At 44.8% G+C, this 27,215-nt stretch overlaps 1 protein-coding gene across 9 annotated transcripts in view; it reads right to left on the bottom strand.

Moving 5' to 3' along the window:
• tcf7 (transcription factor 7) overlaps positions 1-25,867 on the bottom strand; it is a 61,929-nt gene extending 36,062 nt beyond the window's left edge. For all 9 annotated transcript variants that reach the window (XM_079283006.1, XM_079282998.1, XM_079282999.1 and 6 more), the window contains exons 1-3: positions 25,458-25,867; positions 25,046-25,115; positions 23,288-23,394 (exon numbers count right to left, since the gene is read on the bottom strand). In XM_079283006.1, coding sequence (XP_079139132.1) covers positions 23,288-23,394; positions 25,046-25,115; positions 25,458-25,640 — 360 coding nt within the window. In that variant the 5' untranslated portion in view covers positions 25,641-25,867. The remainder of the gene's footprint in view (positions 1-23,287; positions 23,395-25,045; positions 25,116-25,457) is intronic.
• Positions 25,868-27,215: the final 1,348 nt, after the last annotated feature.

The raw sequence follows: 27,215 nt of genomic DNA, 5'->3' as shown, positions 1-27,215 counted from the left end.
GTGGCGGCCATTTTTACTGTTGACTGGATCAATGCTATGAAATGTTCTTTCCCGGCCAATAAAGCCCACTTCAATTAAAGCTGACTCGAGGAAAAGAACACTGGAAAGAGATGTAGAGATAAAGAGATGCTCGTTTTGTTTGACAAACGGTCCAAAAACCCCGAAGATATTCAATTTACCCTCATAGAAGACTAAGCACCAGTAAACTCTTCACATGTGGAACCAGGACGGAAGATGGAACCAGTGAATTTTTTCAATGTATGCTTAAAACAATGGCAGTGAAGATGAATCGATAACAAGACCACAACTAATCAACTTGTTTCAGAAGAAGAGATGAACAAAGACTAGGAGAGAAGAGATGGATGGATAGATAGAGGGAAGAGGATGGATGGATGGATGGATGGAAGCGTAGAGGGAGATGGTGGATGTGGCTCAGTCTCCCTCTCTCTCTCCTTTCATGTCCTAATTTATTCCGTCTGATTAATTCCTTTTACCCCAGCGGCTGGAGCGATTCCTCTCCTCTCTCTCCCTCTCTCTCTCTCTCTCTCGACTGTACCTTTCTTCTCCTCTACCTCTCTCTCGGCCCCCCCGCTGGGCCGGTCCCCTCTCTGCGCGCCAGCGCACCACGAGGAGCGAAAAGGCATGCCGTAACCACGGCAACCAGAGCGCCGCATCATCGCCGCGGGCCGCCGCCAAAAAAAGAAGAAGCGATCTAAGATCTGTTGCTCCGCTCGTTTCATTCGTACGGGCGAGAGCACGAACAAAGCAAGAGGAAACATGGAGGCGGATTCTTACGATATCAAAGGGTCAGTTCACCCGATAAAAACTAAAAAACATATTTTACTCACTCTATTCGTTTACATTCATCCGTACTTGGAGTTAGGGAGAAAATATAGTTAGTTTTACCCTTTAAACTACTTTTTTCTGCTTTTCCGTGTCTTACCTTACAGTAGATTGAATATTTTAGAGCTTTTGTGAGTTGGTTGACAAAAACCCCCGAACAAACCTGCATTTAATGACATTCATCACCAGCATTCACGTGCATTTTTCACATTTTCCCGAGGCTTTGTAGACCAAACAGTTTATTTATGAAGAAAACAATCTGTAGATTCTCTGTTTTTATCCTCAGAGACGTAAAAATCCAGCTCAATCTCTAACTGACTGACTGGACCAAAGGGCAAGAGGTTGAATGAGTTAAAGCAGCCGCAGCGCGAGGATCATCTGCGACCATGGAGACCTTCCAAACGGGCTCTACTGCCACCACAAAACTGCAGCTATAATGTTACGCTGCGTATACTCGACCGAAATAAACCGGTTTAACGGCTGAAACCCGAAGGATTTTAAAAGGACACACTTTTACTGCCTCTGTGAGAGTGTGCAGTCGTGTGTTTGAAAGGCTCAAAAAGAAAACAAATAAATTGAATGTTACGAGACTCCTTTCACCAGAAGTGAGCGGCTTCAGACCGACAACATCAGATGGACGGGAGGACTGTACTCTGGAGTTTGGTCCAAACACCTGGAAAAACAGCTTGGGTTTTCCTCTCGACTCTCATTTATGGTTATAAGTGGTTGTTACCACAAGTGGTTTGGCTCGGTCTCGGGGGGGATACGTTGCGTTTCTGTATGATGGATAACGCCTGAAGTCAGTTACTGTTACGCAGCTGCAGCTGAGTCCTTGAGGCACAGAAGCCCTGAAGTAAAAAAATAAAGAAGATCTTCTTATAAAAAGCACATCTTACATTCAATTGATTTCTTTAGGTCGTCCTCTAAAACAGACGACAGATTGTCATCGTGTTTGACTTTCATGGTGACTTAATACAAGTCTCAAGATCTCTTTTATTTTTTAAGAGAAAATCTGTTAAAATTTAGTGCTCACAAATGTGATCCCGTAATCTCGTCCCTGGTGTGTTTCCTATCAGAACAATGCAGAGATGTCATGAACATAAACGCTAGGACTCTCTCTGTGTATGGAGTCCAAGCCGTGACGGTGAAACATATTCCCTCTCTCTCGCTCTGCGATGTCAAGAGTTGTACTTTGTGTGTTTGGCAAACATCCTCGCTGTTTGACTGGCTTGAATTATAGATGGGAGACGCAAGCCACCCGCTTCTTGTTTGTTTGTTCAAGACTTTTGAGTAAGCAGAGGGAATGCAAGAAGAGAGAGAGAGAGAGAGGGAGGGAGAGATGAAATAGGACTGCAGAGGGAGACGGAGGGGAGGATGACTAAAAAAGAGAAGAAGAAAGAGATAAGAGAGAGAGAGAGAGACAAAAAGCAGAAAAAGATGGCGGCCGGAGAGACGGATGGACGGTCTCTCCACGAGAGACAGTTGTTTGGATGTGAAATGAACATGTTCACGTTATCAGGATACAACAGAGGAAACACTGACACTGAGCGGACGACACGGCTGTGAACCAAAACCTACAATCTAAGTCAAAAAGACTTTATTCTACCTCAGCTGCAACATGCACCGTTGGGTCATCATTAGTGTGCTGGAGTCGTATTTTGTAGAGGTTTTAAAGGTTGATGTTGAACTCCAGGACATCAAGTCCATCATCAGAACAATGAAACGCTAATCTCATACACAAGAAAGAAGAAAAGAATGAGAAAGACAAAAAGAATGAACAGCGAAGGAGTGGAATCACTCTCTCGCCGTTTGAATCCCACACCACTCAGGTAAGAGCAGTTTCACCTCATTTTATCCTGTTCGGACATTTGTGTCAAAATGACCACCAAAATTTGGCCAGTTCATCTTTTCGAGCAAGTGAACGTTTGTGCCAACACTGATGGACGAACAGACAACCAGAACACATGGAAGCCTCCGGCCACGTCCGTCTCCGGCACGGCTGCACAATAGAAGAAGAGAGCAGCCATCACCACCACGGTGGCAGAAAACCTCCCGTTAGAAAGTCACCATCCTTAATTGCGCTGCCTTACATCAGTGACCGCCGGCCCCGGCACTGCACCTCGGCAGCGGTTCTTCTGGATCCAGAGGGGGAACCCTCCTCTGCCCATCAGATCACATTACACAGGGCTCAGGCTCTGATGTGGCTTCAGACCCCGGCCCGCAACCACACAGACCAGCTCGGCCCCGTCCTGTGGTCTCCTCGCTATGAAAGAATATTTTTGAATGCCTGGTACATTCCCTAACGTACCAGGCCCGACCACAGGACGGGGCCGAGCTGGTCTATACACCCCCCACCCCCCCCCCACATGCTGCTCTCATTTAGAGGGGGTTTTATGGAGGGGGAGCAAAGTAGGCCGGTGGCTGTGACAAGTTGTTCTGAAGGGACGCACAAAGCGCTTCATCGGGTTTCACTTCCAGACAGACGGTTCTGGTAGGAGGTGGAGTTGGGAGGAACTGAGTGAAGCGAATCAATGCCACAGCTCAGACTGTACTTTGAGTGTTTCTTGAATAAAGTTATTGGTGCAGACTCACAGCCTTCTTTTACACATATATATATATATCATATATATATATCACAAAGTAATGTGTGAGGATGGCACTTATCTAGACAGGAACAGACTAGTTTCATTTTCCAAACATGACTAAAATGTATATTTTCTCTTTTTGTATATTTGCAGTAGCGTGAGCAGCTGCTACATGTTGGCATTTTGCCTCGTCAACACGAATGATGGCTCCGTTCCAATTAGGTGTGTCAGCACGCCACCATACACATCATCAGAGCACATCGAAATGGAATTCAGCCACGATTCATGTTATTAAGAAGAAAGCTCCGACACGAAGAAGCACAATAAACACACTGAATCTCCTCCACTATATGTAGGTCATGCACACAGTCTGTGGTGGAGGTTCACAGACCTGTGCCTAATGCCTCTTAATGGATCAAACAGAACATTTGAACAACAGGATCATGAGAGACGGAAGAACTACATGTGGAAACCAAAAAAGTACAAAAGAAAGCTGGAGAGCCTGAGGTTTAAAGAAGCCAGGGGAGGAGACACAAACACTAATGTACAGGTAAATAAAGCACTGAATGCATGTTTAAGGAGGATAAATAACTGAAATGTTAGTCGATAAATATTGAGACAAATGGACTCCCACTAATGGACGGATACAAAGAACACACAAACACCAGCTCCATTACAGCACCGTCAGCCCTCGTCTTTTCATCCGACTCCCTTCTGCACATCAATTAAATCCCTCCAGCAGCCGGGGTCTTGTACTTTATTAGCAGCCTACCTTCCCTCTGCGTGTGTGAGGGAGTTTCTCTTTAATCTTCAGGAGATGTTCCCATTGATGGGCCCATTGATTTGATGTTGCGCCAGCTGCTTTTATCTCCAGGAACTCAAAGAGGTGTCGGGGAGAAGAGATGCACTCCCCGCCACGTTCAGCCGCGCACACTCCGGCCTGTGGGTCGGGAATACATCTTTGAAATGTGCAGGAGTAAAGAAACGACAACTCACGAGTAAAACAGCTGGAACTCCAAACTTTGTGTCTGTTTGAATCTCATGTAAAACCAGGACGTACCCTCTGGTTCTGCCGAGTGAAGCCGATGTGGAAGAGTCTTAAAACCTGCATTCTCTCTAGTGTCCACCAGGGGGCGACTCCTCTGGTTGTACAGAAGTCTATAGAAAATGACTCTACTTCTCTCTTGATTTATTACCTCAGTAAATATTGTAAACATGAGTTTATGGTCTCAATCTCTAGTTTCAAGTCTTCTTCAATACAGCATGATGTTCATTTAGTACATTATGGTCCATTTAGAGTCACACGGACCATAAAGCAGGGGATGCTTTAGGGCGGGGCTACACAGTGATTGACAGGTCGCTGCTGCTACCAGAGATGTATACGGCGTCTTCACGTCACACCATCAAATTCCAAATATGGTAACTTCTGTTCTTTGGTTGTGGAAAAAAACAACATGGCGCAAACAAAAGTCCAAGATGGTGACGGACAAATCGCCGAAGTCGAGGCTTCAAAACACGAGTCCACAAACCAATGGGTGACAACACAATGAGCAGTCCACTTCTTATATACAGTCTAAGTGTACAACTGAAAAAAGGACAATAAGGGAAAAAAGAGAAAACCAGTTTTCTCTCCGTCTGGGGCGATGAACTTGCGTCGAGCGTTTTCGACATGGCGCCGCTCCACTGGACTCAGTGTGCGTTGAGAGAGCGGAGCGAGGGCGCTGCCATCCCGCTGACCACGGGGAGCTCGTCCAGAAGCCAGTGAGAGCCAGAGCTGGTGCGTTTCCACCTCATAAACCCCGAGGGGGGGGGGCCGCCTGCCAACGACTCGCCATCTCTCTGCCCATGCATGTGTGTATGTATGGGCTTGAACTGTATGTTCACGTGTTTATTTTACGTCCTGGAGTCTATTTAAGAACGTGTGCACCCAGGATTTTAGAAGTCTATCCAGTGTGCGTGTCCCTTCGTGTGTGTGTGTGTGTGTGTGTGTGTCCCCCAGAGAGCAGGGCAGGCCTGTGGGTTCTCCTTTTATAACGGAGCGCCTGCCAAACTAACAGAGGGGTTGATATTCTGCTATCGATCATCGTGACTTGCCCACGCTGTGTAATTATCACCCCAAAATAAAGTGTCTGGCTCCACTACTCAGGGCCCTCTGCCTTTAAATCAGCTTTTGTCATCTGCTCACTCCTTCACTCTCTTTTGCCTCTCGTGTCCCTCGTATAAAACAACACGGAAAATGCAAAATACACGCCTGCAAATATTTTTGCATTAAAACTAGTCATTCTGTAACAGCTGCAACACTTTTCCAATAAAAGGTTTGAATGGATTCTTGACCAACTACCAGGATCCAGAATAGACCCAGAATAGACCCAGTCGGCACTTCCTTTGTCAAGGTTGAAAGAACAAATAAAGTTTGCCATCTTAGTTTGGGCTACGCAGCTTCCCTGTTGTTGTTCACTACAGTGTACGTCATGTTTATGTCCGTTCTGCCTTCATTTGCGGCGCAAATGCTCAGAAAAATCAACCCTTGTTCTGAAAATAATAATGCTTACTGTTCACGTTCTGAGTCAAAGTACTCAAAACCAACAGTATTTTCCCCTTTGAATGACTCGCCCCCGGTGTGTTAAAGGCCTGAAGAGTTCACTCTGTGCACCTGAGAGATCCTCAGTTGCTCCCGTGGGCGTCATGTTTCTGTGTCAGACGTCTCGGGATTCTGTGAACGCTTCCTTTCCCTCCGCTGTGGCGGGAAGGAAAGCAGCAGCAGTTATGTGGGAACTTATGACAGCCGGAATAACATGAGCTGCAGCTTCTACGAGTCTGTTGTTCCTCTCTCACCATCTCCATCTTTTTTTTTTACCTCGGTCGGTGTCTCACTCCAAGTAAAGGACCACGGCGGTGTTTTTACCAGAAGCATGTGACTTTGTGTTTTAGATATTTGAATGCATGCAAGCTATTGGTTTCCATTCATTGCAGGAAGCTATGAAAATGAGCTCATCGCTGTGAACAGCAGCCTGGCTGCTCTGCTCTCAACGCTGCATTATCATTCTGAGGAAGGAAGGAAGAAATGTCTATTTCCCTTTCTATAAAAGCAAACTATAAATCTACTGTTGGTCGGACAGAACCAGCAATTTGAGGACGTTTCCTTCAGCTCAGAAAAATTGTAAAAATACATTTTTCACGATTTTCTGACATTTTAAAGACCAGACAATTAATCGATAATACAAATAATCGTTCGTAAAACCCCGAACAAATGTAGACTGTACGTTTTTAAGAATTACTGATTTTCATATTGTGCAGAAATGTATTGAAACCAATGGCTGCTGAAAGAAGTACAAATACATGTTCTGCATACAAAAGAACCCCTTTAAGAGTCCATCACTTTATTCTTGTCACTCATCCATCCCTCGCTTTCTGTTCCCTCATCTCTGCATTCTTCTCCTCATCCCTCCATCACTCTTATCCACCCCGTCTCCAGAAGAACGTCTCATGTTTGCGTCTGTGGTCGGCTGAATTGTTTAGTCGTGATTTGTAATGTAAATATGTACCCCCCCCCCCCGAACACACACACACACACACACACACACACACACACACACACACACACACACACACTGCATAGTCAGAGAACAAGCAGCAGCCGCCTGGCTCGGCTATGTTACTCCTACGAAGCCATAATTGTTCACGGGCCTCGGCTCTCTCAGCGCCGGTCCACCAGAGGCCGGCGGCTAACCATCAGCAGCCTCCAGGCTCCACTACAGAGACATCAGACCACTGAGAGTTCCTCAAGACCAAGGCGATGCATCTGCTACGCTTCTCCAGACAGTTTGAGTAAAAAAGAGAATCGATTCTTGACCGTGTTAACAGTCGACAAAACAATGTTGCCTCAAGGACGCAGCTGAAGCCGTCGATCGTATCGCTTGGTCTTCGTCAGCAGATGCTCAGCCGAAACAGCTTTTTTCGTCTTTTCGTCCATGTTGGCTTGAAATTTGAAAGATGAAGATCATGTGGTGTGATTGAAAGCTCCAGCACAGCTACTACATGGACCTCGACGTGAGATCTACACATCAGTGCCGTTGGAGAGGATTAGTGGAAATACTGAGATGTCTTAGTTTAAAGGGTGTTTGTGTTATTGTTTTTATTTAGTTGTTGTATTTTGTGAGTTAGTCCGCGGGTGTTGTCATAAGTAGACAACAAGGTTTTTTTAAAGTGCAAGAATAAAAAACTTCAACATTACCAACAAAATAAGCCCTCCTCTCCCTCTCTTTGAAGCCTCACTTTCCTCTCATGTCTCTGCCGCTTTTTGTATTTATCTGTTTCCTAGATTAAAGGTTCCTTCCTATATCTCTCTCTCTCTCTCGTTTAATCTCGGTCCAAAAGAAACATGGCGGGAAACCGAAAAGCCAAGCAGCTCGACGGAGGCCAAACCCCGGATCGCTGCTCCCATCCTGGACTCCTTCCCTCCAGCTTACTGCATGTGATGCACCAACCGGCTTTCAACCCGTTCACTCCACTGATCAAACGTCCATGACGGAGCACCTCATCCGCAGCCAACGTGTCATACGATGATCACATTTCCCAGACTTGTGCTTCGCTCCACACTTCAACACCGGCGAAATGCGACCTTTAAAACAAGGTGCCGAGAATGAATGAACCAGTTCTGACTTGACTTTTTATTTTATTTATTGTGGTTCAAGCCCGAGTTGTAATTCCTCTTATCGTTCATCTAAAGCACGGATTGTCTCTACTCGTGTTTTTCTGTTACAGCTTAGTTTCCATCGTAGCGCGGATGCTTCTGCAGACGGCATCTTCTCCTCCACTTAAAGCGGTGAAAGGCAGAAAATAAGGAGATGCAGTTGGGCAAGTTTTAAAATGTTCCACCAACACAGAGCAGCACACGGTTAAGGGAGGAGCAGTGAGTGAGTGTGTGTGTGTGTGTGTGTGGTCTTCAGGTGGCGATGAGACTCAAGGCCTTTATTTTCCATGGTGAACCACAACAGGCTTAACCTCGTCTAACTGTACACAAGAAACATAAACACACACAGAGACAGAGGCGCCCTCAGTGCACTCCTCACACTGAAACGCACGCTTTAACTCTGCTGCTAGTATTTCATATTTCTTTCACCTCAAGCAAAAGGAATCGAGATGATGGTGATATCCAGATTATATTTTATGCAACAGTCTCTCGTGGCCACTGAGGAGGAAGCTACAGATCACCCGTCAACCATCATTTGATTTTAAACTAAATAAAATAAAGCAGTGCACATTACCATTTACTGGTGCGCATGTTCAAATCCGAAGAAAAAATAATGCAATTGCTGTGAAATAACTGTTCATGCTGGAGTTGTTCCGATACTAGTGTCGGTAACGTTACAGCACACATTGCTGGATTGGTGATCGGCAGTGCACCGATCCGATATCACATCATCGATCAGCTCGTTTATGCCAAACAGGAACAACAACAACACGCGTCACTCGCTACCCGGTCTGCACTTCCTGCTGAAAGACGAGTGCAAACTAGTACTACGCAGCTGTGGTTAAGCTCTGTCATGCAGCCTGTTCTTTTCCATGATCATGCTTCATAGTCAACAACAAATCTGTCTTGAATTCAGCAGGAGGAGAGCGACGTTACGTTGGCGGTTAGCTGTTAGCTGCCAGTCCTGCTTGGCTAAATAAGGAGGAGAGGCAGGAGGAGAGACAGGAGGAGAGACAGGAGGAGAGACAGGAGGAGAGTCAGGAGGAGAGACAGGAGGAGAGACAGGAGGAGAGACAGGAGGAGAGACAGGAGGTGAGACAGGAGGAGAGACAGGAGGAGAGACAGGAGGAGAGGCAGGAGGAGAGGCAGGAGGTGAGACAGGAGGACAGTCAGGAGGAGAGACAGGAGGAGAGGCAGGAGGAGAGGCAGGAGGTGAGACAGGAGGACAGTCAGGAGGAGAGACAGGAGGTGAGACAGGAGGAGAGACAGGAGGAGAGACAGGAGGTGAGACAGGAGGAGAGGCAGGAGGAGAGGCAGGAGGTGAGACAGGAGGAGAGGCAGGAGGAGAGTCAGGAGGTGAGACAGGAGGAGAGACAGGAGGAGAGACAGGAGGTGAGACAGGAGGACAGTCAGGAGGAGAGACAGGAGGAGAGACAGGAGGTGAGACAGGAGGAGAGACAGGAGGAGAGACAGGAGGACAGTCAGGAGGAGAGTCAGGAGGAGAGACAGGAGGTGAGACAGGAGGAGAGACAGGAGGTGAGACAGGAGGAGAGACAGGAGGAGAGACAGGAGGACAGTCAGGAGGAGAGTCAGGAGGAGAGACGGCCGCCTCGCTCTGCAGCGTACAGGGGGAGCCAATGGGTCCTCTGGGGTCCTGACAAAGGACTGACTGTACATGTGCCTGCTATAAATCTGCGTCTGTCTGGTCGGGGGACATAAAACCGTCATCGATGGAGTCTGACTGACTGACTGTGTGTCTGTCTCTCATTCCCTGAGAGTCTGAAGTGGAATGGATGGCGCCTGTTCCTCCAGAGTTACAGCGTGACATCTGCAGCTCGACGGCGACGACGAGGGCGGAGCTTCATCAAAACAAACCGATCCGTGCATCATGTTTGTTTGTTTCAGTTGGGTAATGTATGACATAACAGCTTAATCCAGCTCTTAAATTCCCCAACAAGCTGTTTCTCATACTTTAAAACAAGCCAAGATCATACTGTACATTCCCCAAATTCCCCAAAAGAAAAATGACAATTGTTGTATTTTATCAGTCCTTTGACTCCTTTAAGTCGGGGAGATCCAACATGCACGTGAAGAACTCATTTACGAAAAGTGACGTGGAAACAATGTGGCAGGAAGATGAAATGTGCTGATTCTTGTGCAACATCCTCCTCATGTTTGCTGTCTGATAATCAATTACAAATCAAATGTGTCTTTAATAAATAACAGGAACAGTGCAGGCCAGAAAAAAAAAAAAAGATTGAGCCTCGATCTTTTGGCTTCCCACTTCAGTCCTTCAAAGGAATCCACTTCCTATGGTTGAAAGAGAACAGCGGCTTTCGAGTCGTGAACCAGCTCTGGATCCGCGCTCCTTTTCCTTGAGTGCGGCGGTGAAACGGTTAAAGGCGTTCTTAAGGTGTCGAGAGTCTGCTTCAACCGGCGCTGTGGTTTAGCTTCACCAGGTGCACAGCGCGGTTACCGCTTCTCACTGTTTACTGCTGCCTCCCTTCCGCTGCTGCAGTTACCTTCTCTTCCTCCATCGTTCTCTCTCTCTCTGCCTCTTTGAGACTCGATCGCTGCCACTTTCTCCTCTCTCTCTCGCTGCGCTCCTGCATCTGATCGACTCAATCTGTACCTGATAAATCAGATGTGTTTCGTTTGTTCTTCACTTCCTGCCCACCCACCCTTCACCCTTTCATCTGTCCTTGGTGTGCGTACAGTGTTTCCCACATACATGTCCTGTATGTGCAACGCCTACGCGCCACGCACGCCCACGCACACACACACGCACACACCGACCACAGTGCAGTGCACATCACAGTTGCTCTAGTTTTTTTTGTTGTTTGGCCCTGAAAAATGCTCACACAAGTCGATTTACCGCAACATCTTCTCTCACACACACACACACACAAAACACTGATAAAAAAAAAAGCTTTATTACTTCCTGAAACTGAACATATTAACTTCTAAACTTTGTGTGGGAGTTTGTCATTAAAGCACCTTGTTTTTTTAAATGTTGTGTCTTCCCTCTGCCTCCCCACCCTTCCTCTTTCAGAGACAACATCTCCCCTCCTCGTTTTCCTCAAGGCCACCTCTTCTTCCTCGCTTCCTCGTTTCCATCGACTCCAAAATCCTGACGCAATTAATGGACGCGCGTTGGACAGTTTCTCTTTTGTCCTCGCTCTCCGTCGTAGAGCGAAGGCGGACGGGTGTTTGTGCGTGAGTGTTGCATCTCTGCAGACCCGACATAAAAGGTTCCCATGGCCACAGATTATGGGCACGGGGCGTCTTTCCATTACGCTACAAAACGGTGCGAAACAAAGGTAGGAAATCAATTTGACGCATGGCCCGAGCTCCTTCAGAGGAAACCTGTTGAAGAGGGAATTCCTCCCTCTCCCTTTTCTGGGCTTAAAAACGACATTAACACATGGACCCGGTGCCAAAACACACGAGCTTCCACAGACTGAAGGAATCACTGCAGACCCTCATCACCTGGGACTCATTTCCCTCTTTTGGCGGCAAAAACATGGTCACTAATGTACCACCTCAAAGCTAACGACACAGTCACTGGCACGCTTGGCATCGACAAGCCATGTGGGAAATGTGCTTTACAGCAGGAAGCAGGAAGAGGGCGCTGGCTAAGACTGGCTAAGTAAACAAAATACATAAATATGCTGTATATTTGAACGTACAGTCATCGCTTCCATGTCATCTCACACACACTTAAACCACGGCCAGAAGCTTCCAGTCGCTCCTCACAGGACACCGATTGGTTCGTGCTCCGGCTTGTCGGACAAGGCGCATTACATGAAGCCATGAAGCCGGACGACATGGGTTTTGGTGCGATATGTGAACTCGCAATTCTCGCGTGATTTCCTGAGAATCCCGCTGCCGTGTAACACAACCAGAGACGTATACGCCGTCTCTACGTCACTCCCCTGCAGTCCAAATATGGTCATATGGTCTTCTGTTCACTGGCTTCAAAAAGCCAAGACGACGACGGCTGTAATCCAAGATGAGGACGACCAAAATGCCGAACTGAGCGTCAAACCTAAGTCCACTTATAAGTTCAGTCTCCGGGGTGACGGCCTCAGAGTTAATTTAAGACGTCTGTGACGAAATGTAACAAAAGTGATCATATGTAGCCATTTAATCTGTAAATTGTGTCTCAATTTCACCCATCGTGTCGAGACATTTGCATTTATTGTTAAAATTCCCGTCTCACACTGAATATTTCTGTCTCGGTCTCACTCGTTACAGTTCATCAGAAGTAATTTGATGGAAGAAAGAGAGAACCAAACATGATTCATTGGCCCTGCCTGGTAGGCGTGGTGTTTTTGAACAATGCACACTGTGTTAACTGTTGCTGTGTTGTGTGTGTGTGTGTGTGTGTGAGAGAGTGTATGTGTGTCAGTGTGCATGAAGAGGAAGAAGGAAGTGAAGGCAGCTTCCATCTGTGTTAATGCATGATTTTCAGTGTGAAAGCACATTATTAGTGGCATGTTTGACGACTGCATGTATTTTTACATGTGTATATACATATATGTATATATACACACACACACACACACACACACACACACACACACAAATATATACACATCTATATGAATAGTTTAGGAAGGCGGAGGCAGCTTCCTTCCCTCAGCAGATGAGTATCATATGAGGGCGGATTAAACTTCTGCTCCTGTGTGTGTGTGTGTGTGTGTGTGTGTGTGTGTGTGTGTGTGTGTGTGATCACAGCCATGTGTGCCGAGCTGCTTCATGCGGCTGTGGAGGCTCCAGCTGGTCTGGGCAGAGGCACGGGGTGGAGGAGGAGGAGGAGGAGGAGGAGGAGGAGGGGTGAGCTGAGTTTCATTTAGTCGTCTATTTTTATGAACACTATTTTAATAAAGTGCATATTAAAACGATTATAAAGGGCGGCTGCAGAGGCGAGGTTTGGAAGGGTGAGGTAAAGTCATCACAGGATATTATCAATTACGAACACCAACACACCCCTGAGAAACACATCATGATGGACATTCATATTTAATAACAAAACAAAGTAATCAAATATTCTCTCCGGCTTAGTTTCGAATTGATGCAATAGATTGACATTTTGGGAAATAATGTTCACATTCTGGTGATGATGACCTTTGACCTTTCAACCCTCCTGCAGAGACGACATTGATGACTAAATGCACTGAGAGTGAAGTCAGAAGCCAAGCCTATAGGAGGAGCACCGGGCTTTGGAGACCAAAGAGGCCAAAGGGTGGAGTAACAACTACCAGGTCTGTCACATGACGCCACTCTCCCCCTTATTGACTCACACTGTAGAAGAGACGTCTGCAAATTGTTTTTGTTGATGTAAATCAACAGTCCTTGTTCAATAAGCATGTCCTAAAAGTTGTAAAATCCACTAATAGCCGAATCCAGAGTTATTTTCTTGCGGTTGTTCATGTAAACAAACCCGAGGCCGAGCAGTTGAGGGGTGGAGCTAAAGGAAACTCCAGTGCGCCGGCCCAGTTTACACGCAGGAAGTTCATTCTTTCACGAGAATGAACGAGGCCCTGTTTCCAGCGCTGTGTCCAGATCTCCTCCAATCAGACGTCCTCCTGATACCTGAGCGGTGGGCACCGATCACAGACCGGTGTTTGATCAATAACCTGCAGGCCCGGAATCATTCTCTTACGAGCAAGGCAACGTCAGGCTCGACTTAAACATTGCTTCCTTGGCTTTACAAAACGAAGTGTCTCAAATAAATCCATTCCTATAAATGTACTTTATTGTTATTTTATATTAAAATAAGAACCGTATCTCACTGTCGGTACCGGTGCATCCGTTCTCTACAGCTGTGGTGGAAAAACATCGCTGTGTCTGACCTTGAAGTTACAGAAGTAATCAAGAACATGAAGTACCAGACAAGCACATACAAGAATCTCAGTACCATCCTGTACCAGATCCTCACTCAAAACACACACAAGAAGATGTGAGGTTAGTTCCACACGCTCTGGACACACACACACACACACACACACACCTCTCCGTAGAGGGTAAACAGGTTGTAAATTTCCTCTCGGGGACAGATGAAAGAGACAGAGCACATGGTAAATTGGCGTGTACGATCACATATGGCCGTCACAGCGACTGTGTTTGCAAACAGAAGAAGCTCCAGCGCGACTGCAGCGAGACTGCCGGCTTATAAAACGTTAAAGTCAACACCAGAGGAGGGAGCTGACTAAAGCCTGCGTTAAATACATGAGCCGATGGATGTGTTCAGTACACTATTAAGTGCATTGTTGGTCATCAGATATATTTTTAGCTTCTCTGCTTTTTGGCAGTTTTTCTTAACTTCCTCCTGAACAGCAGTTTAATTACGTGGCAACATCAGCATCAAGGACAATTCCTGGTTATGTAAAAGCACCTGAGAGCTATTCTCGGACTTCTCTTTGGTGTTACACATCATTTCTTTTCCTTTCTTTTTTTGGAAAGTACAGACTGTGTGTGTGTGTGTGTGTGTGTGTGTGTGTGTGTGTGTGTGTGTGTGTGTGTGTGTGTGTGTGTGTGTGTGTGTGTGTGTGAGAGAGAGAGAGAGAGAGTGTGAACATTACTAATCTAGAGAGGCAGTGACTGCTTGGTGAAACTCTTCAGTCTGATTATTGACAGTAATGAAGAGGAAATGAAACGAGTCTTTAATTCCCAGCGGTCACGTGATTTCTCTCTCACTCTAACAGAAACAACTCAACTCAATATCACTGCATTTACCACAAAGAAATAAATGAGACAAAACCAGATCTAACAACAGGAGTACAGTTTCAGAACCGGATCAAACAGAAACACAGTTTATGTTATTTGCCAAAAAAGGATTTTTTTTCTAAATTCTGATGTTCCTTATGTTTTATTCATGATCAACATACTAAAGAAAGAATAAAGATGCATGACAATAAGTGGAGCCTGAAATGCTGAATGTGGTATCGGTGAGTTCACAAGTCCCTGCACCGATCCGACTTCATGTCAACATGTCGTGAATCAGCTCATTACCACTTCACAGGATCAACAACAACAACAACAACAACAACACACGTCTCTCGCTACCCGGTCCGTACATCCGGACCGATGTCCTTCACATGTGCACACTCGGTAGCTACTGCCAACATAAAAACACGAAATCGACGATGGAAGCATTTAACGAGCGTTCTCATCTCAGCCGGAGCGAAACGTCAGTAATTTGATCATATTTGACGCTGGAAGTACAAACAGTAAAATATCGATACTGGTAGTGAATGCCTCTTAATTCCCAAATGTCTTTACTTATTTATTTGAATATATGTGCATACACCTTTAAGCATCTCCGTCCTGAATACTGCTCTATGTCGACTCAGCATCTGTGTTTAAAACTTCTCACTGTGCGGGGTCACGTGAGGGAGGAGGGGCTCGACATGTTTGAGGCACGCTGACCTACTAACTCTGTGATGTGTGTGTGTGTGTGTGTGTGTGTGTGTGTGGGGCAGTGTTTTTTTTAAAACGCCCAGCTACATGCAACATGAAAACAATAACAGACTGGGCTGCACACTCATTATTTGGTTGGGTGTTGATCAGATGTTATTGATTTTGATTCAGATTCTTGTCATATTCAATGTGTTGTAAGCAAAACTTCCTTTTTATGTAGATTTATGCATTCACAGTCATTTATTTCACTTCTTCATAAGTTAATTCTCTGTATTGAAGGCAGTGTTGTAATAAATAGAATTTAACTTTGATTTAAAAAGGAGTGTGTTTATTTGAGTTTAACGGGATCTGTTGGGTTGGTTTTTGGAAATGCATGCTGTGAACTCTTCATACATAATTCAAAAGATCACACGGTTACTTGTTTTAAGACACGGAACTGTGACTGAGCGGGAGATGCTCCGTCATGTTAGATAAACTGTCTGCGGGACACAGTTTCTGTGCGTTTATTACATTTCTGTTGAGACGCCTGACCACACGTTTGGAGCCAGCTCCTCTTCTGTGAACACAACGTTGCCACCAGGGATCAATAAAAGTGCATCTTAAGGCCTTATAGATCGGGGACCAGCTCCAAACCTAAAAAGGTCTCTGCGTGACGACTTGGTCGTTATTTTCATGTTTTTTTTAAATGATTAACAGACCATGCGTGCGGTATGAATGACTGGATGTCTGTGGGTATTTTCATGTCCCGCTGGTGTGTGAGAGAGACAATGCTGTCATTGATTAACTACGAGCTGAGAACACACATCTGGGCGGCTCGCTCTGTCAACAGCGACACGGGAGAAACTCTGCACCGGCCAATGACTCACCTGGCTGCAACATCCCGCAACTCTCTCACACACACACACACACACACACACACACACACAAATGAAGACCTCGCAGACAAACACTGTTGGCTCTTGTTGTGCTGTAAAGCAGAAAATCCTCACATTTGAGAAGCTGGAACCAGAATATGTGGTCGTTTTGACCCGATTAATGACAAATGATTTGCCATGATGCTTTACGGCACAACAGGAGATCACTTTACAGCATCAGAGTGGAACGTGGCCGCTGAAGTGGAGTTTAAGCTTCGGAGCTCGATGGCGGCAAAGGTGAAGAGGCAGATTCTGACCTCCGGCATCATCCCGGTGACAGGAAGCGTGGGAGGAATTATGGGAAATGTGGTCTTAATTTACAGAAACACTCGCACCAACACATGAAGTTACCAACCGTAACCTCTTGTTCCCTTTTTCTTACAGTTGAGTCTGTATTAATGTGTCTGAATTTCACAGAAAACGAGAGAAGCAGACTTAATCATATCGATCAAACAAACCCACACTTCCTCCGCCAACACCTGTATTTTACTGCTCTGCAGTTTTCCCCCGTCCCACCTTCCCGTCTGCGCCGGAAAGAAATAAGTGGATGAATAATTACAGGTATAAACACCTCGGGGCCATCTGAAGGGGCTTTCCTCTCCTTCTGATATTCTTTTAAACCTTTCCGCCTCTTGAAAAAGTCCTCTGAACAGTTTCTCTTTAGGTGCCTTCACAGCCGGCTACTTCAAAGCCGACGAGGACGCTCTTATGGTCATTTGTATTTTAATCTCCCCCCCCCCCTCTATAATGCTGTCAGACACACACACACACACACACACACGCTGTAACTGTATTTGGCACGTAACCCGTATCTTATGATTTTTAATAGACCAAACACAATCAACAAAGAAAATAATGAAATACATAATGGATCTCTCCTTTGCTGCGCTACGTGTGCTCTCATCAGGTCAGGACACCACTGGAACTATAAACGACAGAGAAACTGTATTTCTTTACATTAACTAGCAGGGTTTAGGATGATAGGAGGCTCCATCAAACATGTGCAAAGTGGTTGTATTACTTCTGAAGGGCAAGTTTTCAAGTTTTAAAATCCTAACAGTGGCCTAATTATTCCATTTATTAATACAAACAATACAAAATATTGTATTTCATGTGAAGGAGGAACCTTTCTTGAGCTTTCATAATCTCAACACAAAGAAAAAGGGGATTGTTTTTTTTTTTGGCTGAGAGCAATCATGGAGATTTGCTGGCCAGCCTAATTTCACTCAATAATCTGAGACTCTACACGACCATAATCTCACACTTACATACATCACAACAATGGCCAGTTGAGACGCTGCCAGCTCCTCTGTCCACATTGGAAACACCCAAGAGTGGAATCTTTCATAAGACAACATCTTTGACAACACGGACGGAGAGCAACATGCAGCAGGTGTTGCTTTAAACTTCTGACGTCTTAATGTATTAATATCCAGCAAAAAGTCCTTGTTTTGTAGATTTCCTTCCGACCCGAGCTTGTGCTGCCTTCTAGTGAAAGCTGCTTTTCTTTAAGGCCTCTTAAACCTTATCGTAGCCAGTCAGAGGCAGGGAGGCCCCCGCGCCGCTCATCCCAGCCCCTGGGTCTGTATAGGGGGGGGGGGGGATTAGGGCCTGTGTTGCTGCCATTGTTTACCAGGAGACATGGGCCTGGCTGAACAACCCCCCTGTCAACACCGCCACACAAAAGGAAACAAGGAAGTGGCAAGATCCTAGAGACTCGTGCACACACACACACATGCCGTCCCCTTGATCTGGGGAGGATCGACTGAGTGTTATTTGGGAGATACAAAAAAAAGAGGAGGGTGGGGAGGGGAGCTTGTCAGCGACAACAGCTGATTCATGAATGGATACGAGGAGGAGGCGTGTGAAAAATATCTATCGGCGAAAGACGCGAAGCTTTACATTATAATAATAATCATTTAAAAAAACAAGCTGTTGAAGAGACTGATTGTCATTTAACTGTTATTCCCGTGCGTGATTTGGAAATTCTGGTTTGGTTCAGAGAAAGTTGTGAGGGGATATTCTGACAGCTGAGATACTTAAATATTTAAAGATGATTCAAAATGACAGCTTCACCCCTGGCCCTTTCCCAAACATGTAAAATCGCTCTCTCAGCAGTCTTCCTGTCAATTTTCAATTTCAGTTTGTGAAACGAAATGTCAACCGCGCAGGAAATTCCCCCAAACGAGACAACGGCACCGAGCCGTCAAACACCAGCTTGTAAATTCCAGTGACTGTGTTTTTAAAAACTCTGTTTAAACAGCGTTTGGTACCAAACACTAAACCGTGGGCCGTCACACAGTCGGTGTCCAGGTACAGTGAGCGGGAAGAGGGCCTCGTGAGCGGCGCGACGTCATATCGTGACCGCAGCTTCCACATCACAGGCGGTTTCACCGCCTCTGTGCCGGCGAACAAAGCAGCACGCAGCCCAACATCAGAGGCTTGAAACGCCGGCTCCCAGTCGGACAGGGAAGTGTCCCGACTCGCTGCACATTTCACAGGCTTTCATCGCCAAACCCCGTTTCCACCGCAGTATGTTAACGCTGCTCTAAAAGGCAAAGTTCAACCCAAAGACAGTTCCTTCGACTCAAACAGTGCACAAACACGCCAGACTCATAACTGCTGGTGACGGTCATCGATTAAGATCTAGTCTAAACACCCCAAAATATCACCAGCATCACTCGTCCGTGAGTCATTGGCCACTTCAGAAAGACGATTATTGTGAAGCAGCTGCAGGAAGCGCAGCTTGCCAACTGCCAAATATTAACTCATTGTTTGATCGAGTGCCGTCTTTGCCAGGATATGAACATTTTTATGCACCTTTCTGGAAAACAAGAAGCTTGAAGTACGTCGAGAGAGGAAAGGTAGAAGAAGCTGATTACATTAAGACGTGCAGGAGACAGAAACATTAATATCAGACAGTCTAGGGAAACACTGGTCTTACTCATCGAGTGCAAAAAGACCTATTTTAAAAAGTCATAAGATTAATAAAAAGAAGCTGGTGTTCATGCAAACAGACCACAGCACATGATAACCAAACTCCTGTCTGATCCATTTCTATTTACTCATCATCTGTCCACCATCCACGAAAACGTCTTTACAAACCACAATAAAGACATTCATCAGCTTCACAGCAGCGCTCACTGAGCTGGAAGAAAACACTGATGTTGATACTTCTTGTGCTTATGTAACTCAACTCTTTTATCTTTTCATGGATCACAACAAGCACCAAGAAGTTATCTCACAGGTTTCAGAAATGAGGACAGAAAGTTGAACCAGCTGCGATGATGAAGACAAGAGGTGGATGGTGGAACAGGCAGAGAGAGAAGAGGGACGTGAGGAGAAAGATGGGAGGATGCTGAAGAGAGGAAGACCATCTCCCCTCCGCTGGGGTTTGACTCCTCGAGACGACAAAAGACTCACGATCCCTTCAAAAACAGGCTGCTGGTAATCCACCGCATTACTTACTTACACACACACACACACACAGAAAACAAGCCGTTGATACATAACAAATACTCAAAGTGTAATGAACGTAAACAGCACACAAACACAGCGTCGTACACGCTCAAAGATAAAGCTTCCATCCAAAGACAAGGAGCCGGGGGAGTTCCGTCAAATCTCTGAGTCCCACCGATCTGTCTTTGGCCGCGTCCTCCTGACGGACAGCTGATAGCTTCACTAATGCACCGTCCCATGAAACGCTGTAATAGGGGTATTATGGCAGAATGGGACGAGGAGGGAATACACCTCGCAGCGGCAGAGATTAGAAGCTCTTTCTATTTCACACGAGGCGTCAACATTAATACCAGAACAATACGATGTGCGATTCATCCGCTCTTTTTTTGTCTGTTTCAGACAATCTGGTTGGGCGAGCGTTGTGAATCACATTAATCTGTTCAGAACAAACAGCCGCACGTTTCATACAGGTTTCTATGGAGCGAGGTTATTACAGTATGTCACCATGTTTACATTTAACATCTATTGCACATCTGTTTTCCTCATCCGATAAGAAGATCTAAGGGCAGAGGGTGTCGTATGTTGTACAGATTGTGTATATATATATATATATCTATATATATATATATAGATATATATCTATATATCTATATATATATATATCTATATATATATATATATATATATTCAAACAGCGTGAATAAGCAAATATAAAATAATCTGAAGGAAACACGGAGTTATTAGATGAGTCTTGTACAAGCAGAGATGGGGGGGGGAATACAGAGAGACAAATATTATAATTAATATCTGACTTCCAGTCATTCAGCTGATGCTCTCACAATGACTTCAACAGTTTACGGGAACACAGGTTTTGAGAAGTTGTTATTTGTTTAGCTGGTAGAAACCGTCACCGTTTGTTTCCAAAGGATCTGATAGTAAAAGCATTCGAGCTGCATCTTATTCTTTCATTAGTCCACAGATTATTTTAATATTAAAACGATCCCTCACAAAGATGACGTCCCACCAACAATCCAGTTAAATACAATTATATAAAACTGAGATTCGCCCATAGAACGCACTCTTTTACTACCGTGTTACATTGAACATCGCTTTGTATGAAACAGATTTATCTGAAACAAAATGATGTCTCAGAAACATAATGGACAGACTTCTGACCTCCCTAGAAATGCCGACGCTTTAAGAAAGCAGCAGTGAAACTGTCAGAGTCACGACGCTCAGACACAAGGACACACACAGAGTGTTACAGGAACACACCATTCTTCCTGCAAGTCTCCCAGACCTACAGTTTCCGATCCATCCATAATCACCCCCCCCCCCTCTAAACCCCTGTGCTCAGCCCTTTCACGTGGCAGGTAGACGGGGGCCTGATGCGCCGCTGCCGCCTCGCAACCGGCGGGCTAATTACAAGGAGAGCAGCAACAAGTGAGCATTGTGTGGAGTCTCCAAGAAACACGGGGAAGAAAGTGCTCTTCATCTTTTTCGACTGAATACCTCCGTATGGTTATTGTGATAATATTGTGGGGTTGACCACAAATGGGATTTCTTATAAATAATCATCAGCGATGTGGATATATTGGACATATGGATATAATAGCCATATATTACCAGCCCTATGAATAACAGACTTCGGGAGAATGTGATTTCCTCATTGTGTAAACATGCGCCTCTCTCACGAACAAATGCGACCGCTTACATGTAATACTGACACCCAAACAAGTGAAGCTCAAAAGCCCAAAAGACTGTAAAAAGACTGTCAAATTGTGTCTACCCAAGCATTTTTCAGAAAGGAAATCTGGAGGCTTTAAATCAAACAAGATGTGGGGCTAATATATAACGAAAGGAACTTAAAGTCAAAGCAATAAACAGGGTTCATTACATTCGTTTTATAACATTTGACGTAACTTTATAATGTAGCAACGCTCACAGATGACATCACATTGAAGTGAAAGTTTATTTAGCTCGACTACAGCTTGAAAACTTCAAGAAAAAGTGTTTTTTAGAGGAATACTTTTTACTCGGAGTTAGTCTGCAACAATATTTATTCTTTACCCTTCAACGACCCATTTAAAACCTCCCGGGACCAACCGCTGGGTCTGGACCCACACGTTGAAGAACACAGCGCGGTGAATCACATCTTTGTGGTACAGGAGCAGATTCCTCATCCACTGAGCCTCACGTCACATCAGCCAACGGCACGCTGTGATGTCATAAACATGCGCCTCTCGTCTGTCAGAGCAGGGCTTCATTCAGGTGCAAGCGCTCACGTTTGGTGAATTAGTCATCCGTGGATGCTGGCTCCCATGGCCCACTTGAAGGGATTTTAGGGTTCATTGCTCGGGGCCGTCTGGCTGGATGACGCGCAGCACAAACAGACGTTTCTCGATGACGACATCGATCAGACTCCCGACGTCCAACGAGCTTCTCTTTCTGTTTCAGGAGCAGCTTTAGGTTTTATTAGGCGGGAAACGGCACACTTCAAAGCCAGATCAGAGCACGTGTTGAGTTTGTGGCTGATTCACAGTGCGACTGAGAATCAACCTTAAGTACACGCTGGAGATCTGAAATAAATCTACCGTTTCTGCTTTGTGATTTGAACGAGTGTTTCTTGGGCTTTAATTGACAGAAGTCACGTCATCATTGTAGATCTCAATCACATAACTATTAAGCAAAACTATTATCAACATATGAAAGAATATGAAAGAGGAAATGCAGTACCTGACATGTAAGTGACATGAATCTACTTTTAATTCAAACTTGATTCATCCATGAAGGAGCCAGTCAACAAAATCTGTATATTGAGATGTAAAAAAAATCTATATTTGTAAGTAAAATGTTAAAAATATTACTTTCAAGGCAATAGTACGCAGATCGCATGTAAAAGAGAAGACGTCCACCACTGATTGTAAAGGCTGATAAAGTGAAAGTTTACAAATCTGCAAAACCAGATGCACAACAAATTAAATGCAAATTATGCGGAAAATCCCAGAAGAAACATTCATGACTTTATCCAAAAATAACATTAAAAACCTCAGCACTCTATGGTTCACCGTGTCCACGCCGTCTCTGTTTGATACTGTTGAGTTCTACCGAGGAGCCAAAACATTAAACACACTAGCCCGCGGCCACCAGACTTGGAACGTTTCCACCCCTGAGTGTATGTTTCTGTTCCCTGTTCAGTGTTGGACTCGATACCAGAGGACACGAATAGCAGCCGAAGTGCACAAACTCGTACGGGAGTCCAGAGTGGGACGTAAACATGAGGACCTCAGAGCGCCCTCAGCTACCGACACCAGAAACCAACGACAGAGCAGCCAGCGGGAGGGTTCGACAGAGAAAGATGGACTTACAGATGGAGACACCGAGCTGTTGGGGAGGTAGGGGTCCGGCAGCATCAGGAACGGATACCCCGGGTACGCCGGCGTCTTGTACATGCCTCCATCGTGCTGCTTCGACACTGCCAGGAACAACAAACGAGAGTCACAAACTGAGCAACTTCAGTAAGGATTTAATAGTGACAGTTTGTAAGAGGTCGTCTTCTTCGTTTTCTGAGCAAAATCTTGTGATTTGTTGTCCGAGAGGACGGTTATCAGCGTGGTGTCATTTTAAATTGATGTATAAAATAATTCACCTATAAAAAAAAAGGAGTAAAATACCAAAAAAAACACTGATACTTACTCCCACTACACTGCGATAAGATGTGTGCGCCGCAGAACAAAAAGAAAACGTCCAAAATAAAAAGGTGCATACAGAGTAGGCCCACTATTTAAGTGTTGTTACGAGTTATTTCATGTTGTATCCTTGTGTGAGCACCGACCACAATACTCGAAGACAAAAGCGTGACAAGCATCACCTCGCCTGAGAGGCGTGAACTCCCGGAGCCCATGTGTTAATTCATGTCCCACCACCACCACCCCTCACTGAGCGTCAGAGGCCCCTCAGTGGGTCAGCTGGAACTGGGTTACACCCGGTCGGTATGACACACTCAACTTTGCTCCGACCGCCATCCCTCGTCATCGAAAGGTGCCATAACTGTTTTTAACGTAATCCACGCATTCGATCACAATCATTCAGGGATGTCTAAATTCTTCTCTGTGTTTTTTTTTCTTCCTGAAATAGATGCATCTGAAACCGCGAAAAAAAAAAATCCACATTTGATGGAAGATTTTGCAGAAAGGAACGCAATGTTTAGAAACGACTGGAGTCAGTTACACAAAGTCGAGAGCGCAGCCTCCATCGACGGCTGTAATTAAAACCGCCGAGCGTACACTCTCTACATGGGCCTTATTGTAGGGAGGCAACCTGGGTTTGCTCTGTTCTTTTTGGGTGGTAAACCTCCGGAAAGAAAATAATAATAAACCTCTTAAGGGCCCTGGTTGACCCCACTTTTGGCAAAGTCTTGCAAAAGCTACACTGAGAAAAAATTAAAATAACCAGGGCTGCAAATCTAAAGTGTGTTTAGACACGTGAGCACAGGACAGATCATACTGGGATGAAGAGGATGATTTCAAAGTGTTTGATACAAGCAAAGAGTACAAATAGTAGTCGATGAGTCGACTAATCGGTTGCTTTGGTTTTAGTCGACAAGTTGTTTTCATGCTAAATTAATTATCAGCTTATCACAGTTTCAAGATTTAAAGTTGAAACCTTTTTGAGTGATTCTTTGTGGAGTAAACTCAGTTCCACAGATCTGGCAACTAAATCGATTAGTCGACAAAAGGTGTACGAGTGTTAGCCGAATACGAATTTCTAGAAATGAGTTTAACTCTCTGAATTTAAAGCCGACACTTCCAGAGTCCGTGTTCCACTGGTGAAATAAACACTCTCTGTGTGATTGTCGAGCTAGAACAGAAACACAGGAAATGTAACTCCCAAAAACCAAAGTGATAGATGTGAGGGATAAACCTGAGAGCTGCGGACATCTTTTGCAGTGTGCACCTGAAGACAAGTCTTTGAAGTTGCTTTTAATGCTGCAACACGTGTCCTCGTCCTTACTTTGACACAGTGGGGGGGGGGGGGGTCTTTTTTCTTTATCACTTCTCAGCTGCTGTCTCAGATAGCAGTGGCTCCAGAGTGCGTAAATGTGTTTTTTTGGTTTCTTCTCTTACCTCCGTTGAGATGCTCCCGGTGTTTTTCTGGGAAGCCCCTCTGCTCGCCCTGCTGTCCCCGTCTGACCGCCTGGAAGGGACCGACAACAAACACGGGGGTCAGACACACTCCCCAGAATAAAAGAAATGAAGCAGAAGAAGAAAGGCGAGCAGAAATGACCGCACGAGTGTTACACAGTGTCAAATATAGCGACTTTAACGCAACAGTATCATACTTTAACGTGTGTTTACAATGTAACCACCACGAACAGCGCGTTTTCTTCTGGGGTTCAGTCACGTCACCAGCGTGTACTATAAAAAACAAGCTTTTCTCACACACTTTCCGTGTTTTATCCACTCTCTCTCTCTCCCTCTCTCTCACACACACACACACACACACACACACACACACACTCACTCCGTGCCAACCTACCGCTGCGTGCGGACTCTGATTTATTTCCGACTCGTTGACCAGAGAGGACTTGAGGTCGGCCAGGTCTCGCTCCGTGAACGAGTTTTCTTGTATTTTCTCCTCTTGCTCGCCTTCGTCTTTGAACGCAATCATCTCATCGTTCGCTCCCATGTCGTCCCCGCCGCCGCTGCTGAGCTGAGGCATGTCTGCTTCTCCCACGTCCCTTTTGCGATGTATATATATATATGTATATATACACACTTTGAAGAAATAATGACCCAAAGATGAAATAAAAAAAGTATAAATAAAGAAAAGAATGACGCGACTTCTCTTCTGTTAAATGTCCTCAGTGTGTTGCGCCTCCGAAGTGTCCAAACTAAGAAAAGAAAAGAAAAAGTTGAGATGTGTCGTCCCCCCGGCTGGCTGCTTGGTGGAGCGCTAATGTGTCCCTACAACTGCAAACAGCTCATTTGAGCCCAACGCAAGGCAAGGAGTCCCGACGATCAAAGGGCGCCGACCGGATGATTGACAGGTCCGATGACTTGTTGGGGGTTCGTGCGATTGTTTCGGCGGAGAGCCGAGCCCTTCTTAAAGAGACATCACCTCCCATGAGCTCGGCTCTACGGGCGTTATTCACGACTTCCAGGGGCGTGTTCACGCCGTGCGCGCTCAACCGTGCGTGCTGCGTTTTTGCCACCAAAACAACTTCACTGAAGGCAAAAAACACGTGTTCTCCGAATGTGTTAGATGGAGAAGCTGCAGGTGAGATGTTAATACTGATAGTTTGGTTCAATGTTGTGGTCGGGACTGCGCATTACAATTATGTGTTCTGGTTTCAGGAAATAGAATATATTGTTTTTCTTTCTTACTTCCAGTGATGGACAGTGAAGTTAAGTTAAGTTTAGTTACGTTTAGTTCAGTTGATATGGACATCACAGCAGCATTCGAATTGTAACATACACAAGAACCATATGCACAGGAGGCTTAGACAAATTACAATACAATTAAAATAATGTCAAATATAATATTGGTAATAATAATGATAGAATCATAAATAATGATAATAACAATAACATTCATTATACTGATGATAATCATAATAATAACAATAATAATTATCATCATAAAATAGAAAAAGATAATAAATACATACACAAATACCATAAAACATTCTCAGAGACACAGAGGACCATTGTAAAGAAATGTACATCATTATTTTATACAACAGTATGTTTATTGAGGAGCTGCTATGCTAGGACAAACTAGGACGAATCCACCCTTTTTAAATTTAAATTAATGAACTGTGTTAATTATCTAACGTTCATAACTCAAAATAATATTTTGTTGAAAACTTCTCCCAAAGTACAATGATCCAGCGCCTTTTTCCACGGTGAGCGAGTGAATCCTAGCAGAGTGTGATCACTCTCGCTTGTTTCTGATTGGAGGAATTGATTGAGTTACAATTGGCCCTATTTACTCAAGTGCTGTACACATTTGAGGTTCTTGTACTTTACTTGGTATTTCCATGTCCTGCCTCTTTAAAGTACTCCACTACATTTATCTAACAACTATGGTTACTTACGAATTAAGTTTGTAACTCGAGGCTACATTTTGCATAAAAAACACAGATCAATAAATCGAATTACCCAACAGTATATTAGTTAAACATTTGTTTTAACTACAACAGTAAAATGACATGAATGACATTAATGCATTAATAATAATCTAAAAGTAATACGTACAAAGGACATTTCTCTGCATTAAATACTTTTGCTACTT

The sequence above is a fragment of the Melanostigma gelatinosum genome, assembly GCF_949748355.1.
Source record: "Melanostigma gelatinosum genome assembly, chromosome: 14".
In the NCBI taxonomy this organism is placed as follows: Eukaryota; Metazoa; Chordata; class Actinopteri; order Perciformes; family Zoarcidae; genus Melanostigma; species Melanostigma gelatinosum.
The sequence above is the reverse complement of the archived record's forward strand: the minus strand, read 5'-3'. Positions and strand labels throughout refer to the sequence as shown.